The following is an 18,413-nucleotide window of genomic DNA, read 5'->3' as shown; positions in this document are numbered from 1 at the left end:
GGCAGCCTTTGAAGCCTTTTTTTAATTGGCTAAAGCCTTATAATCCCTCTCCCTACAATTAGAAATATCATGGGATGCAATGTGGGGAAAAAAGTTAGTAATTGATCTTTTTCTTAACGCCCCATATTATTTCCCAACGCAGAGAAGATATATCAATTGGTAGCACTACGCACAGTCATGGTTGCACTTCCCATCATGCATTTGGGCAGAAGTTAAATGGCTGCAGTATCGTTTACGGAAAGCTCAACAAATACACTAGATGGCAGTATTTAGTCACAATATACAAAGTCACATTTATCTTTTAAGAATTACAAGTCTTTCTATGTGAGGATCCCTCTCACAGAAAGAATGTTAATAATGTAAATGCCATCTTGAGGATTTATTGTCATAATAAACAAATACAGTACTTATGTACTGTATGTTGAATGTATATATTCGGCCGAGTTTTATTCATTTTTTTCTTAATGCATTGCCAATGCATCGGGAGCAAATAAAAAGCAATCGGTTTGGGAAATATCGGGATCGGCAGATACTCAAACTAAAACGATCGGGATCAGATCGGGAGCAAAAAAACATGATCGGAACAACCCTAATGACAGTTATGGTGAATTTTGTAATTTTAGTTGGTAATGGTCTTCAAGTGCCAGCTAAAACAGCATTCAGAATGAAAGCAGGTGTTTTAATTTATTTATGTGAAACGCATGGTAAATTTATTGTATTATTTGTATTTTGAATTGATGCCTCCCACTTCACCAAAAATATGCAGTCTGAAGAATTGACCTGAAATAAATAGTGTGGTTCCATTGCTGGCTAACAGCACTAACAATGAGAAAAAGTGTTTCCAATGAATTTTAGTGAATACAATCACCATATGCAGTCGCACTCTTCTGAATTTTCCCTGCATACCGAGTCCTGATTGGATGAAAATAGTGGCAGATGTGTAACATGAAAATGAATTGCAAGTGTGAGTGAATTGTGTTTCTCATGCAAGGAAACTCAGAAAATAATGTTTTAGACAAAACATAATTGTAAATTTATACCAAAAATATGCTTGCGTGCACAGAAAACACGTTCTTCTGCACACAGAACACACACTTGTCCACTTAAAACACATTTTCGTGCTCGGTATTTGATATTATGTACATGGTATAAACCCTTACACACTTATAATTATGGCCTGAATCTAACGTCATACGTCTCTAAATATACGTTCAATCCATTTGAACAGGGATGACGGGAAGCGATCATATGTCGACTCAGCAGTTGATTCGACTGAGTATTGCAATACCCCTCAGAGAAATAGCACACATTTTACCTTAAACGGCTGAATAACGAGGACTACTACTACCACGTATGATCTGAGCTGCTACTGGACCAGAGGGAAGGAAGATGAAGATGAACAGCAACTGAACATTTCAGAGTGATGTTGCACTGCAATGTCTGTCAGCACATGGAGTATGGAAGTAAAAAACTACCCAATTTTTTTCTAACTTAAAACCCACTACATTTTTCTCTCCTTTTTTATCCTGCATAGATTATTTTGTTTTATTATTTTACAAATGAGCTTCATATTTTCTCTATAAGATTTGAACAGCATTGTGACAGCCAATGCCGACCAAAAATGACGTCATGTAAGGGTTATAAAATCTCACCAGCAGCCCTCCCGGCCGGTGGGCAACAAGGGACAAGTCTGTGAAAGTCTCCAACACGCATCATTATGAGGGGCCGTACAAGACATTTTTCATTCTGGCCCTCTCACACACATACATTCTCCTTTCACATACATATATATTCACTCTCACACACATACATTCTCCTCTCACATGCATACATTCTCCTTTCACATCCATACATTTTTACTTTCACATTCATACATTTTTACTTTCACATTCATACATTTTCACTCTCACATTCATACATTTTCACTCTCACATTCATACATTTTACTTTCACATTTATACATTTTCAGTCTCACATTCATACATTTTCACTCTCACATGCATACATTTTCACTCTCACATTCATACATTTTTACTTTCCCATTTATACATTTTCACTCTCACATTCATACATTTTTACTTTCCCATTTATACATTTTCACTCTTACATTCATACATTTTTACTTTCACATTTATACATTTTTACTTTCACGTTTATACATTTTCTCTCTCACGTTTATACATTTTCACTCTTATATTCATACATGTTTACTCTCACATTCACACATTTTTAGTCTGTGAAATGTATGTTTGTATAAATAAAATATATGTGTATAAGAGTGAATATATATGTAGGTGAAGAAAGTATGTATGAACGTGAGAGGAGAATGTATGTATGTATGAGTGAAAGTATAGTGAAAACGGAAGGAGTCTAGTTGAAACGGAAGCCAGCTCTGATTGGCTAGCTCTGACTGGTAAGCTCTGATTGGCTGAGAACCTGACGCGGGTTACTGTTCATAAAATAACAAGGAAGGGGACGCACAATCACTTCGGCAAGCAGTTGGACTTTTGCAAAACATTTTGTCGACCCCAGAAACGAACTTCTTTGGCTTCCTGTCTCAAGCGGCGGCAAAGGACACAATCAACTGCACCCAACAGTGCTAATTATGACGCAGTTGAAAGTGAAATGAGAGACATTTTTAGACTGAGCAACTCTCGAACCTCTTCAACTGTCCAAGCGGGAGTTAATATGACCCGCTCCCAGACTACTGCGGTCAAGCCACCCTCCACTCGTAAAAACGAAGTCAAGCTAGCCGCCCCTCATTTGGATCATTGTTTGCATTGTGTGCATTATGGTACTGCAACACGCTGGCTTCATAATGGAACGCGGTGGCTTCACAGCGCAAGTTCCCCGGTGGCTTCACAGCGCTAGTCCCTTTATTGAAAAAAATAAATATGAATAAATAAAAAATGGGAAGCCATCCAAGAACGGGTCCACTTGAGAGAGGCACTCGAGCACCCCGAGACCCAAACTAAAGTATTATGATATAAAAAATAATTTAGGAATTCCGAGTAATACTACTTAGAAAATTGCTAGTTATTTCTGTCATTTACCCTTATTTCAAACTTTAATTTAAAAATATCTGGCTGATATCCCGGGACGGGTCCACTTCTGAGGTATACTAGACGACCCTAAGACTCGAACTAAAGTACTCTGATAAAATTCTGATGTATCATTTCAAAAATAAAAGTACTTTGAAAATTGCCCATTTTTGCTGTCATTTTGCCCGATTTCAAAAATTGATTTAAAAAAAAATCTGGTTGATATCCTGGGACGGTTCCACTTCTGAAGTATACTAGACGACCCCAAGACTCGAACTAAAGTACACTGATAAAATTCTGATGTATCATTTCAAAATAAAAGTACTTTGAAAATTGCCTATTTTAGCTGTCATTTCGCCTGATTTCAAAAATTGATTTAAAAAAATCTGGCTGATATCCCGGGACGGTTCCACTTCTGGGGTATACTAGACTACCTCAAGTATTGAACTAAAGTACTCTGATAAAATTCTGATGTATTATTTCAAAATAAAAGTACTTTGAAAAATAAACGTGAAAGTAAAAATGTATAAATGTGAAAGTAAAAATGTATGAATGTGAGAGTGAAAATGTATAAATGTAAAAGTAAAAATGTATGAATGTGAGAGTGAAAATGTATAAATGTGAGAGTGAAAATGTATCAATGTGAGAGTGAAAATGTATAAATGTGAAAGTAAAAATGTATAAATGTGAAAGTAAAAATGTATGAATGTGAAAGTAAAAATGTATGAATGTGAGAGTGAAAATGTATGAATGTGAGAGTGAAAATGTATGAATGTGAAAGTAAAAATGTATGAATGTGAGAGTGAAAATGTATGAATGTGAAAGTAAAAATGTATGGATGTGAAAGGAGAATGTATGCATGTGAGAGGAGAATGTATGTGTGTGAGAGTGAATATATATGTATGTGAAAGGAGAATGTATGTGTGTGAGAGGGCCAGAATGAAAAATGTCTTGTACGGCCCCTCATACATCATTCCTGGGATATCTCTACATGTGTGAAATCCACACGTGCTCAGTGTGTTTTTTATTTTCCAAACGCACCCTTAACCAGTAATATTTCCACAGGCTCAGTTTATGAGAAAACTAGTTAACTTCAGTTACATGTCAACTTAGTCGAATTTTTCTTTTATCCCATACAATAATAGTAGGTGATTTAATTACCTGACATGTTTCGGCGAACATTTCCGCCTTCGTCAGGCGAAATTTTTTTCTAATCTATAAGTGTAGGCAAAATGAACTCAATACAACTACTACATGTCAACTTGTTTTAACGCTACGTCTACACTAGGACAGATAATGGCCTTAAATGTGTAATTAGTTGGACTATACGAGATATCGGCTACACAAGTATGCCTATTATCCGAATTAGTTGTTAGACGGATAATGTAGGCGGGTAATACTACACGCCGCTTAATAGTGACTGATGTCTCCGTACAACAATCGGATACTAAGGAAGTGACGTCATACCGCCGCCATTTTTAGTGAGGTATGACGGCATCGTAAACAATGAAGGCGGAGAATCACAATGTGGTATTCCTGCTCCTCTTTTCTTTTCCACACATTTTTCTTGAACCTTCAAACTACATCGCATTAATATGCTTCAATTCAGTGCCCATTTGTGATCCACCGATCGCGGATGACGCGGAGATGAGTGTTTTTTACAGAGCTCATCTCCCGCGTTGTCTCCGATCAGCCAGCTGCGAGGCTGGCCCCTCCCAACTCAATGCCAACCGAACATGAGTATATAAAAATGCATAAAGGAAAATTAAACGTCGAAAAGTGACCTGCTTGGTACCCCCAGTCAAAGAGGCGTGCGATCAGATTTTTTCCATGCCATTTCGGCCTGTCAAAACTGTCGCCACTTCCAGGATCGCTACACAAGTACTCCTGGTTAAGGCTTCCAGGAAATATACGCAGCGCCACACCATATGCTTCTATTTGTTATTTTCCAAGTGGTGAGAGCGCAACTGAGCATCGATTGTAACATCCCAAGTAACGATGTCAGGCTTTCGTTGTTTTCTAAAAATTGATTTCAATCACATCTCGGCAATTGCTCATAAAAGCCGAGCGTGCTGTACCTTCACTCTCGCTCCTGCGTGATACATCCAATTGCGTTCATGAAAAAAAAACAGTGATCGCAAAATAATGACAGTCTGCAAGGCGTAGTAATTTCAAAATTAATGAGATTCACAGGTAAACCTACCGCACATATTAGGCTGCTCCTTTCTACCCATGCGTAGGTTGCGCAAATGCAGGCGTACCTTGCAGAAACGGGGGGGCTTAAATGCACCTTAAACGTAAGTGTGAACAGGTACAAAAATAGTCGCCAAAATACCCTGGAGATAATTATCTGTCCTAGATTAGACGTAGCCTAAGATAAGACCCGTGCTGCCAATACAAAGGAACCTTTCAAATTTAACAATGAATGATTAGACAAATTATAAAAGAGTGGATGTCCAAATTAATCCATAGCATGGCTCTCAGCTGCTACACTAGCACTGACAAAGTTTGCTGGAAACTTTGTTAGGCTTCTTTAAAAACCTTGAGGATTTTATATAATAATAGAGGGCTCCATCTGAAAATATGCGGCTACAAAAGAATGTTTTTAAAAGGATGGATATTCTGTGTTTGCAACATCAAGAGGACTCTATGCTCGTGCCGATAAGCCAATTTGAACCAACAGGCAGAGGACTTTATTGACCAGGAAAGCTCCGTCCGATGCTTGATCCCATTACAGAAGAACACTTTAAGGATGTTTTAACTTTGGATTTAAAAAATACAGACTGCGACAATGTGCTACAACAAAGCTACTATGCTATGATTTTTGAGGACTTTGTTTAGAAGGCAAGGTAAATTGGATTTTTATTTTTATTTTTTTGGAAATGTAGTGACCTGTTTTTTTTTTTTTTGTTTGTTTTTTTTTTTTTTTTTTTTTTTTTTTTTTTGTTACACTTAAGACTTTCTCAGACAATACGACTGGGGCTTGTGAAGTCTGGCTCCACTAAGTGATAGGCTGTGGCATATGAACGAGGACAACGCAACTTGGTGTGTAGATACGTGTTTATACAGTATAGTTAATAAAGATATTTTTGATCAATTAAATATTTCTGTGTAACACCTGTCTATGTAAATATATCATATTAAGACAAGGACACCTGCAGCTTACAGTCAGGAGCGGCTGACTGATTTTTTTTTTTTTTTCCTTAAAATTTGTAAAATCTGGATGGTAATGGGGCTATGGTGACCATGTCAAAAATAACTACAGTAATGTAAATTTACATGTAGAACAGACACAAATACAACATGTCGACCACATGCCGCCTTTTCCGCCGACTTTGAAGAGGAGTGACATTAGAAGTTTTTTTGTTCAGTCAGCAGCTGTAGCAGCAGCCACTTTCAGTAATCTCAAAAGACGTCAATTTTGTGGAGGTGGAGAACACACCACTAATTTTGCTACTGAAAGTCTGACCTGCATCTAACCTGTAAAACGCGAATAGGAAGCTGCTTAGAGAGTGTCGTCCTGTATGTGTTTTGTATTGTTAACATTAAATACGCTGTAAGAAACGTAGTGAACCAAGGTTTACATCCTTCTCCCCAATTTTTATTGTTATTTCATTTATATGTAGTCTTACACCAGCCCAAAGAAGCTTCTTTTTTTTTTTTTTTTTTAGTTTGGCTGTGCATGTGGACAAAAGCAGCAATGTTTTACCTGAAGGAAGGCTCCATTTTTGTTCATATTGTTTATACCCTGAATAAGAAATATTTCAGTTATATTTAATTTCTTTAGACAATGTTGAGTGGTCTTAAGAAAAATGTTTATTTTTTTTGCAATCCTGAATAGTTAAAAGATTATTAACAAGTTTGTATTTATTGTGTATTTTAGTATAATTTATTAATTTTTGCCAATAAAATCCAGACATTTATTCTGGAAGCTTTCAAAATGTTTCTCTAGTAGTTTTTGAACACAAAGGTTTGAATCGAACGGTGTATCACCTGAACCTAACTTTCCGAACGGTGTATCATCTGAACCAATACATATGAAAGTCAAAACAGATATATTTTGCATTGATCATTTTGCCTATCAATTTAATAGGTTTATATTTGTGAGAAATGTAGCCCTGACCCCTGTTCACCCAATCTGTTTGGTCTTTTTAATGTCCCGTCCCCAGTTAAAAGTGTACAAGCAGGTTATGCTGTTATATCGTCCCGACCAATGATGAGACCAAACCTACGTACGACCTTGAGCACATGTGAATTCTGGGAATGCTAATTGTGAAATATGCATTTCGTTAACTATGCAAGATCCCTATATGAGTTCATGGTGTGTGGAGATCGAGTCAAAAAGGGTGATATGCGAAAACAGCGGGGCTAAATTTGGGAGTAGATGACCTCGCGTTTTAAAATTTTTGCCAGACCCGAGCGAGTGTTATAGTGGTGGTGGCGCTGCTGCTGCTGTGGCCGCGGAGGGGATCAGAAGGCTCAATGCAGATAGGATCTCTGCAGGGGGGGCGTGAACGTGTGATCGGAGACTAAAATCATTACGGTACGCCTGGTCACTGTGTCCTTGGCTCTTCCGCTGAGCTGAGCCCCGTGCTCACTTCTACTCTCCCCCTTTGTTCCTCTTTGCTCTTCAACGGTTACACAACATTTACAGCCATCTACGTATGACGTATGTGGCAAATCCAGATCAGGCGTCTAAGGATATTGTTACAAAGTTGTAATTTTGCTGGCATCTCTGCTATATACGGTGCTGTAATTAAAATTGAGTCAGGAGTATAGTGCAATCAGTAAAAATGCAATAAAATATTGTACATGGTCATCACAGGACAGCTCTAATTTCAAACTGACTAAACTTGATTTTATTATATAACTATCAAATACAAATGAAAATATTTATTAAAATGTGGCTATTCGAAATAGTCCCGAAAAGACAAACAAACCTTGACATTTTCGTTCGGCGTTAATCACACAACCATACGTGTAAGTGGAGAGCCGGTTGTCCTGGCTCACCCCAGCTGCACTCCTGCCCCCAGACTGCAAAAGCAGAGACGAAAAGTAGAATGTAAACTAGAGACGCTCGCCTCTCCTTCTCATAAGCTTTGTCCTTGAGAATGTGCAGACGGGGGCCAGATAATGTTCTGACACCAGAAACTCACATCAAAACTTACTCCCCTCTTCGGCTACTTTGCAGCTTCTAAATTGACGCTCCGAGTTTTGTGCAGGAGGTGTGTTGAGAATTTCACGCTCTGAAATCAACAATCTCAAGTACAAAGAAACGCATGTGAGTGATGATGAAAAAATAATAGCAATACATGTATTTTTAAGGGCCGCGCGTGATGGCTTTTGTAACATCTCAGCAGGTGATCAGACGGGAACTTTCGTTTTTTTTCCCTCCCCCAGTCCATTACGTTGAGCTTTTAAGTGTATTCAAAGCCACGCACGACCCCTAAGTATGATTCATCTACAGTCCACTCAATGTAAATCTGGGAGTTTGGTCTTAATTTTCGTGTTTTGCAAGATCAAAATCTGCTTTTACTCAGAGCCAGCAGCATGCACCACAAGCACCCCCATCGCTGACCCTTCCTCATCCTCCACATCATGTACAGGTGATGTGTGATAGCTGCAGAAATTATTTTACATGAATTCGATAATGTGCCTATGTATTCGTGTTTTGATGGATTATCTGACATTAAAATGTCGACGTGCAAGGTGATGCAATAGTAAAAAGTCTGAGATGGAGTTATTGCCATTTCAATGACTTTAATAAGCAAAATAGGAAACAATTTCTTCCAAAACAACCCCCAAAATAGGACAAAACAGAAACCAGCCTGAATGGAACAGTTCGAATTTGAGTGTTTAACTATTATTCATATATAAACAGGATTGAAAATTGATCCTTATCATGACAAAGTACAAGGAATTTCCGAAAACAAAACAACAACCCGCTGCTGCAGTTTCAGTTTGATTTCAACGCAGTTGAATCAACATAACCAAAGATTGATAAATGCATGACTTTTCAACAATAGTCTCAAATGCAAGCACCATGCTTATTTGATATGATCTGACAGTCTGTTAATTTAAATCATTAAAATAAAAACTTTATGTAACTATGCATCTGGCCAGCAGAACCAGAATCAACAAATAATAATAAAAATAAAAACAAACAAGTAATAACAAATAATTTTCATTTTGAGCATTTGCACTATACCTGATTCCCTTTTTTTTACTGACCTGCAGAAAAAAAACACAGGAGCAAGAAATGTTAAACTTTGCATCATAAAAGAGGATTATGCTTGAAAATATGCTCAAATATTTCCTCAATGACGCACTGTTGATGCTACAAGTGGCTGTCTATCCGAAAGAATCTGTTTGTTTCTGATTATCAATTAACCAAATCACACTATGTTATTTTAGGGGGAGCGAGGCACAATTATGACATCAAATTAAAAATATTATTGTCAGTCCAAATTTTCACCCTGAGTATATTTGTGGAAACTTCATTGTGGTTTTAATATTTTTACCCTTCACTCCTTCATCACCTTAAAGCGTCAATTTTGCTTCCTGGAGGGAGGTCTGTGCAAATGTCAAAATTAAAACTTGCAAAATCATACAAAAGTGCCCTTTCCACAAAGTTTGTTGTTGTTGTCGTTGTTTTGTTTTTGTTTTTTGTTTTGTTTTTTTAATTCAACTGACAAACGTGGAACAAAACTGCACTCCTCTCTCAATCAGTCCCGCAAATGAGAAACTATGATAGAGCAATGAAATAACAGAAACTTTACACAAAGAAAGAAAGAAGTTCAAACCAGCCTCTTCAATCTTGTGCAGTTTTGCGGTTGCATATTTACAAACCCAAATTATGACACCCCCCACCCCTGCCCCCCAGCCGCGAGCATATGATGCTGCACAGGCAGTCCTGCTGTTCTGTCTCCGCAGCGTTTAACGAACCCTCCCCAAAAACTATTGTGGAGAAGCGCAGATCAACAGCATGCTCTTATCAATATACACGAGATGATGAAAGTACAAAATAGAAATTATTACCATACATGTCCAGCATGCAGGATTAATATTTAATGCATGTTTTTTTTTTATTATCTATATATTGGGATATAATAACCAAGCAGGCAATGAATTAATGAGATGCTGCATATATGTCCTTCCCGGTGACGGGTTAATAGACAGATTTGCATAAAGTGAAGTGGCTGAGTCTTGCTTTTTTTTTCTTTTTGGGGAGGATTTTAGTCGCCAGGCCTCTTAAGCGAGCCTGTCCCACCATTTAATAGCAAGATAAAAGTACATTACCACGTGGTAAAAGTTGTTCAGCCTTAAAGTTCATCAGGCAATGTTAATCTTCGAGGAGGGAATTTGAAAGAGTTCTTGACGAGCAATTTTAGGCTAAAAGACGCAGCCACGACAGACACATTGGTGGACGCCTGGATGGAAACATGATTAAATATGGATACTATAGTTGATCTTCTAATGTGGATATAATTGTGAGGCAGAGTCCAAAAATTGGTTTACTCTATGTTCATTTTTTTCTTTACCAACAGTCAATTTGTGTTCAAAATGGATACTGTCTCTTATAGTTGTCGCCTCATGAAAACAACTCACATGAAAAACTCTGGCGATGAGGGGTTGTCGCTGGTCGAGCCCGCCTCGCGGAAGCCGCCGCTGGGCCCCGAACCCGAGCCCGCAAGTTTCTCGCACTTGAGTTTGTAGGCGTCCCGCTCCCTGGCCAGGCGGCTGATCTCCGCCTTGAGCTGCTCCACCTGGTTCATCAGCTGCGTTTTCTCGTTCTCCAGCACGTGTTTCTGCTGCACCCGCTTGAACCTGCATGACTGCGCGTAACCGCGGTTCTTCAGGGTCCTGCGCTTCTGCTTGAGGCGGATGACCTCGTCTTTGGTGAAGCCGCGCAGGTGTCTGTTGAGCTCCCGCACCGACATGGACACCAGCTGATCATCCGAGAAGCGTTCCTCCACGCTGAGCCCACCGCCTGCCGAGCCGTGGTGCACCGCGGTCTGGCCCAGGTGGCCGTGCGCATGGTGGTGGTGGTGATGATGATGGTGGCGGTGGTGGTGCATCTCCGGGGACACCGGGGACGGGCTGTCGGGGTCCTGGTTGCTGTTGTGATGGTGGTGCTGGCCGTGCGGGTGACTGTGAGCTCCCTGGTGTGCCGAGAGCTCCTCGGCGTGATGGCCCATCGCAGCCGCGTACGGGTGGTGGTGCTGCTGGCCGTGGCCGTGGTGACCGTGGTGGTGGTGCGGGCCCCTGTAGCCTTCGAAAGCGCCTTGCTGCTGCATCTGTTGTTGGACGTGCGGGGGTGGAGGGTGGCCGTGGGTCGTGGCCCCTATGAGGGCCTCCACTGCGTCCTCGGGAGTCAGGCTGAGGGTCTGGGGATCCATCTGCTGGTGGTAGCCGCCGCTGGGCAGCCAGTACAACTCCTCAAGGTGGTTCTTTTGCTCTGTGGGACTGAAGCTGGGCGACGAGGGAACCGAGCTGCAGGGCGTGCTGATCGGCGTGGACGACACGGAGCCTTGCGGTTGGAGGCGGTTGCACTGACGCACTCCTCCGCGTTCCAGACCGGCCAAACCCTCCTTCTTGACGTCAAACTTCATCAGGTCAAAATCGTTGACATATTCCAGAGCCAGAGGGCTGCTGGGTAGTTCCGGGGCCATGCTCAGCTCTGCGCTCATGTTCCCGTCGCGACTTTTTTGCACGTATGCAAAGGAGCTTGCAAGGGTCGCAAAAACGGACTTGTGAATCAGCGTCTCTTCCCTCCTTTCTTGTTTCATGCAGTAGTTCTTTTGGTTCATCCAGCGTTGCGCACTGACTTGCTGTGGCATGAAACACCTTGAGGAAAAAGTGCAGGAGTGGAGGAGAAAAAAAAAAACTTTCAGACTACAGCTGTGCTCACTGTTTGCATCATGTAGATTTCTGCGCTGGCACTGACAACCAGGCAGCAGGAAGAAGGAAAAGCAAGCGGCCTCAGTGCAAAAGCAGTCCCTTCAGTAGATGTGCATTCACAACTTTCAAAACACAAATAAGAACAGGAAAGAAATACCAAGTTTGCTCGCAGAGAAGGGCACCAGTCCTCGTTGCAACTTGTTGGTAAAAGTCCTCTTTTTCTCCAGGAAAAATAAAAGGAGCAAGGGAAAATATTACATAGGGTGGCTGCTTTTCGCTGAGAAGCAGCTTTTTCCAGCTCTGCACCGCAGAGATTTAACTCCCCCCTCTCTCTCTCTCTCTCTCTCTCTCCTCTCCACTCTGATATCCAGCAGACTGCGCTCAGAGCCAGCCTGAGCTTTATGCTTATAACGCGCGGTGACGCGAGCCCATAGGCGGGATCCGAGGAACGCCACCCTCCAATGGCAGCCGGGCCCTGACTTGAAATAGAGGAAGGGAAAGAGGAGGCGGAGGAGAGCAAGGAGCCTGTCTTGACAGCCAGGCATTCAGCTGACCGACTGAGCGCAAAATGGGACCACACCATCAGTGCTGCCTTATTTTCTCACCACCTTTGCACATCTATAATGCGCTCCAATTGGATTCCAACATACTTTATGATAACAAAACATGAACAATCAACGTCATCAGTCAGAAGTTTGGATACATATAGTTAACTCCCTGCGTGCCATTGACAACGATAGACATAACATTTAAACTTACTCTGAGTAAAATGCCGGTAAAATGGATGAGAGACATCTAGCGCCGTCTATAGCAGCCACTAGAATAAACCTTTAGTATAGCTCTAAGTGTATCCAAACATTTTGTACCAGGAGCGAACTCCTCTTCAATTCTGTTGCTAATTACTATTATTTATTTAGCAGTCTGGTATGTTTATACACTATTGCGAGCTATGCCAACAAATGATCCATAATGCAATGAATTACAACAATAAGTCCCAAACTCCAGCTTCTTGTCTATCCAACATATTTTGCAAATTAAACATTTCAATGAATTCGAGTTTAATAGGCGTGGGCGGTGTCGTCCCGAACATGTGTCTTCCTCATGAACCCCAAGCCAGCCCCTTCTTGGCTCGGACACTCTTTGAGCCCAAATCAGGCTCAAGGCTGCCCCTTGGTGGTCAACACAAGCACCTGTGCAAACTGTGTGGACACATATGGTCAAAGTGAACTATTTCTCCCGCCAAATCTAACGCTCATAATTCGAACGGTCGATGAAGTGTCAACTTATAATCGCTTCATATCAATTAGACCAATATTATGTGTTCCCCTATTACAATAATAAATCGCCTCCCAGTTAAATAACATATATATTAACTGTCAATTATGTATTAATTTGATTGTTTTATCAATGTATCACGAGTGAATGTAACTGTGACGTTAACAAATACAATAAAATAAAACAAAAATAAAATAAAAACTTTAAAAAGGCTTCTGGCATGACGCCAAATAATTTGGGTATTTTTTCCTCCCCAACAAATCCGATAATATAATTCGCGCATTGGATTTCTTATTTTACTAATTTTTTAATCAACGTATGCGCGTTATTGTTTTTGTTGTAAATCAGATTTTAAAAATATCTATCAGTGGTTTCTCCACTGCTTTAATTGCATGTAGATGCCAGAAAATAAAAAATAAAAAAATCAATCATGCACGCGCATTTTATTCAACATGACTTCGGTGAGAGTGAGTATCATTTATGGAAATTATTTTATAAATTATGCATGTGATATCATTGTGATAACCACGATGATAAACAACATTTATAAATATACTCTTTTCTCATTATTAATCTCTTTTCTTTTCCTGAAGAAAATGATCAATATCTAAAAATGTTGTTCTATGAACTCTACACCACATCAGCCTTATTACGCTTAACAACGCACAGTGATCCACAAATTACCCCGAAAACAAGTCAAGATAATTAAAATCCTTCTCCTTATTTTATTCTTGGCATGCACCTGCAGGCGAGCGTCGTATTTCCCAAAACGCCCGCGGAGCATCTAACCGAACCGAGCAGCTCACAAACGTTCTCCCCGGTCAGGCCGAGCCGGCGGCGGCCCCGTTAGGTGGTCCTACACCCTCCCTCACGGAGCAAGAGCCCGCCGTCTATTGAGGCGTGCAGGCGATGCTGACGCCCTCTCAATAACGGGGCCGTAATGGAGGGACCAGAAGGGGGGGAAAAACGTTAGTGTCAGCATCATATCAGTGGTTAATGATCTATTAAGTGATGTGTGTGCTTATGGGCAGCGAAAAAAGTGTCGATGCTTGCTTATTCAACCCCCCGATGAGAGTCCCGTCCTACGGATTTTAGGAATGAATAACATGAAATAAAGTCAGCCTTAAAATCTTGCACTGAGAACTTGAGCATGCCGAGGCTGCTGCTCCCAGTCGACGTATCGCATCCGAGAGGCTCACATCTCATACCGTCACACCTGTTAACAAGGAGGCCCGGTGCACCAGGAATGGACCACTGAGTTGGCGGCCGCACTTCTCCTCTTCTTACCTGATGCTGACAAAACCCAAAAAGAAAAAAAAGATTTTTTGTTGGTGATGTCTGCTGGACTAAAAAATGAAGGATATTTAATTGCAATTTTCCCTGAATCCAATTTCTCTCCAAAGTGAGTGAACCGCTAATCGACACGCAGGTAGCTGCATGAGCTTGACGTGACCGGCAGAGTGAAGGAGAGCCGACGCTTGCCGTTGCTGCATTACGCGTGAGTTTCAATTCAGAAGTGGACAATATGTGTAAAACCTTTGAGTAGGCTCTAATAGCAATTGTCACTAATTTGTACTTTTAAAAATGCACAATTTGCCATAATTAACATGCTTAAATGTTTAAACCGAATGACATGTTTAATTCAACCCAGGAACATTTATTCAGGGCCATTAATTCGCATCTTGTTGATTTGCAGCGATGAGTCATCCTGATAACAAATAACTTGCGCGTGCATGTTTAATCCCTATAAAAGTTTTGTTTACTGGTGCACAAGCGTGAACTGGTCTCTTTGCATCCTCATCGTTTTAATTGGCCCTTTACTGCGTGCACTTACTCAGGCATTCTTGTTTACTCCAGACTGATCGACTATCTCTGTAAAAACATGCATTATTAAGTTGTTGTCTGTGTAAACAGGAGAGAGTCCGGTCTGTGAAGGAAGCCTGCTGCAGCCGCAGCAGACCTAATTGACACACACCACTCTTACAGGGACACAGCAATGGGTGAGATAAGTGCAAATTCCCTCGACCTCATTAATGTAGAAGAAGTTTCGATTAAACAGTGAAGATAATTTTATCTTTATCTTTTTTTAAGCCACTCTTGCTCAGTCTCTGCCACCAACTCAGCAATTGTCCATCTGCGTAATTTAGTGTTTGTGTGAAACCGCCTGTTTATTTCTTGTGACTAGGCGCCCCTGGTGGCAAGTTTGTTTACTGCTCGCATTTTAATGCGTTAACCCGTGCATACAGGTCTAACGTCACATCACTTACATCATATGTTTAATTTATTTCTCGAAACGTGGTGGAAAGAGGTTGTAAAAAAAATATGACAGCAAGGCCCAAGTATAATTGTGGGCCTTTTGTGAGATTAGATGTCTCTGATTGACATTCTATAAATATTACAAGAAATAAATGTCACACACCTATTGGCTTTATCCCAGTAAGAAAAAGGCAACAAACAATAAATCTGCCTCTTACTGTGGTTCTTGCACTAATGTAAATTGCAATGCTATGCATAGTAGTTTGGCTTCTTTCCAGTATTGAGCAGAATCACATGCATATGTTTGGGTTCTTATCAAAATTTGGGGTAGTGCCAACACAGGCAACACTGATTAAAAGTCACAATTTTCAATGTTGAAAACCAATCTACAGAAACATTCAGGGCTACTAAAATAAATACAGCATTATTCTTGTTTTGAATATTCGGTTATGATAGCTTTTGAAACAGTCATGACTAATGTGCGTTCCAGCCAAATATCTGTCCTGTATTATGTCCACATTATGAGATGGTGTAGAAAAGAATGCTTTGTCTTCCGTGTTTGAACCAAAAGACAACTAAACTTTGTATCAACCTTTATTAACTTTTAAAATGGTATAATAAAATCAGTATGATTAGTGTTTGTCTGTTCACGTATGCATTTGCCACTATTTCACTTTAGAATACAATATTCATAGGTACCAGTTGACTTCAGATTAGCTTGTGTGTGACCATGAGGGTTATGAAAGGTGTAGCAGGTGCAGATTTCTTACCTATATCTCGTGTTGTGTATTTTGTTCATTCTTTTAAATACCCATTGTGGATTCGGAGATTTATTGCTAAATACATTATATATGTTGGAATATCATTTCTGAAAACATTTTAAAGGCTGAGAATTACAGTATGTAGCACTGAATTGTCAAGAGAAAGCCCTAAACCTTTTTTTTTTTTTTTTTTTTTTTAAAACCATTTCGGTTTTCCTGATTTTTTGAGGCATGGCTAAAAAGGCGCCCCTTGTCACACTTGTGTGTCCGTCATGAGTCAATCCTCTCTAACTGTATGATAAACCAGCTACAGGCTTATGTGGTTAACCTGCGAGCAAGCTGTTTGCCGTGACCAGTGGTATATTGTTCATCCACCAGAGACTGAAGGCAGACATATTTTTGTGCCTTTAACATGTAGGTGATGTGCAAGCATTGGAAAGCTGATAGGTCTATGTCATTTGAGAGTAGAAAAATGGGCTTTTTCCAAAATATTGAGGCTTTATTTTAAGAATTGGAAATCATGTTTAATCATTGAAGTTTGGTAGTGTTGTGAACAACACTCGTGGCTGTGATGTGTCAAATTTAGAAGACATTTGTCTGAACTTCACAGGGACTTTAAACTGGTTCAGGGTAGGAAATTGCTTTAATTCCTCACTCATTTTGTTTTAATTTCATACAAAAAGGCGACAAAACATTTTTTGGGGAGTGCATAGGTTAAAATGTTTTAACTGAACAATTATGCTTTAAATAAAAACAGAAAACACCATAAATGTCTTGTTAAAAGTCAAACATCTCAGATAAATAGACTTGTATGATTTTTTTTTTCTTTTAGGAGGACCATGTAATCTCTGATTGTAAAACCTCATTTTCATTTCAGAAATATTATGTGGCTGTAGTTGATAATGAAATATCTGAGTGTTCCCTTTTCTTTCTTCTTGGTCTTTCCTCCCTTCTGTCCACCCTGCCCTGCTGCTTGGGTCACCTTTTCGCCTGGAGACTCCATCACCTCTCTCCTCTGGCCATGGCCCTGCCCACCCCGGGTCATTTATCATGGAGCAGGAGGGGAGCCCCCAGGCCTGCAGGCCCCTGTCAGCCCCTGCAATCGCCTCTTTGTGGCTACCAGCAAACAAGTGTCGGATCAGCAAAAGTCTATTAAAGCCTGGTGGGCCTTTCTCAGCCAATTGGGTCCGGGTCAGTGAGCCGCTCTCCTTGCTGCTCCGAGAGCCTTTTGTGTCGCCGCTGTTCGCTGACACAGATCCCCACAAGATTAATGATTTTTAGCAGGCAGTTGGTTCTTATTCGCAGAGTTCCAACCCGTTCCTCTCGCTTTACCCCCTCTTTGCGCTACTCGTAATACCTCCTTTTGCCCCCTCCAGCTCATTTCTCATACTCCATCTCCTTATTTCTTATTTTTCCGCTCACTCCTCCTCTTGCCCGCTAAGCCAATCAATGCTATTGTGTCATTATTTTCTATGGTCGTTATCCCTACAGTTGATTGCCACTTATGCCTAATGAATCTGAAGCATGATGATAACCAACTTTAAAATCCACATTACAATGCTGGCGGCCTCCCTTACAGAAAGCCTCAAGAGGCTCCAAGTAATTTGAAGTCTTCCATCCCCCTTTCACCAGTTCCATGTTGGTCTTGTTCTCAGTGTTGTTTCCAGTAATTACTGCAGGTTAAGTGCACGTCTCGGAGCCCAGTGGACGCACGCTATCCCTCACCTGGGACATGACTCAGCACAGCTCAGGTCATCCGGCCATTTCCCTGACCACTGGACCACACCCAGCCTACTCTAAAGCCGCAGGAGCAGCTCTCATGTTCACTTACATCATGTAATGCAAAGGTAGTTTTATTTACCGACTGATTGTTTCCTGAAACACAGCCTCAGACCGGCGTCTGGAGCAATTTTATCTATACATGTACATATACAGGTTTTTTAGCCACTCAGAAATGGACTGGCCATCAAATGTAGACGTTTTTAATTTTACTGTGCTATTACAGTGAAATTGGGAGAAAAAAAGCAAAACTTAATGGAATCCTGTTTATAACAATTCATAAGAATTGGAGAAGAAATATGTAGTACTTTAACTCTTGAGCCCATTTACTGGACAAACAGACAAACAATCCAATATTATGTTTACATAAACAAAAATCTGCCTTTATACAGATAATAAA

The 18,413-nt window shown here is 40.5% G+C and overlaps 1 protein-coding gene across 1 annotated transcript; it reads right to left on the bottom strand.

Annotated features, from left to right (window-relative positions):
• Nucleotides 1–10,643: 10,643 nt before the first annotated feature.
• Nucleotides 10,644–12,308, bottom strand: mafba (MAF bZIP transcription factor Ba). Its single transcript, XM_057830385.1, has 2 exons — nt 12,100–12,308; nt 10,644–11,888 (listed from the first exon to the last, which is right to left on the bottom strand). Exon 2 carries the CDS (start codon nt 11,879–11,881, stop codon nt 10,646–10,648), a length of 1,236 nt encoding a protein of 411 aa, XP_057686368.1. The 5' UTR covers nt 11,882–11,888; nt 12,100–12,308; the 3' UTR covers nt 10,644–10,645.
• Between the last annotated feature and the right edge of the window lie 6,105 nt (nt 12,309–18,413).

The sequence above is a fragment of the Corythoichthys intestinalis genome, chromosome 2, assembly GCF_030265065.1.
Source record: "Corythoichthys intestinalis isolate RoL2023-P3 chromosome 2, ASM3026506v1, whole genome shotgun sequence".
NCBI lineage: Eukaryota > Metazoa > Chordata > Actinopteri > Syngnathiformes > Syngnathidae > Corythoichthys > Corythoichthys intestinalis.
This window is presented reverse-complemented; position numbering and strand designations above follow the sequence as displayed.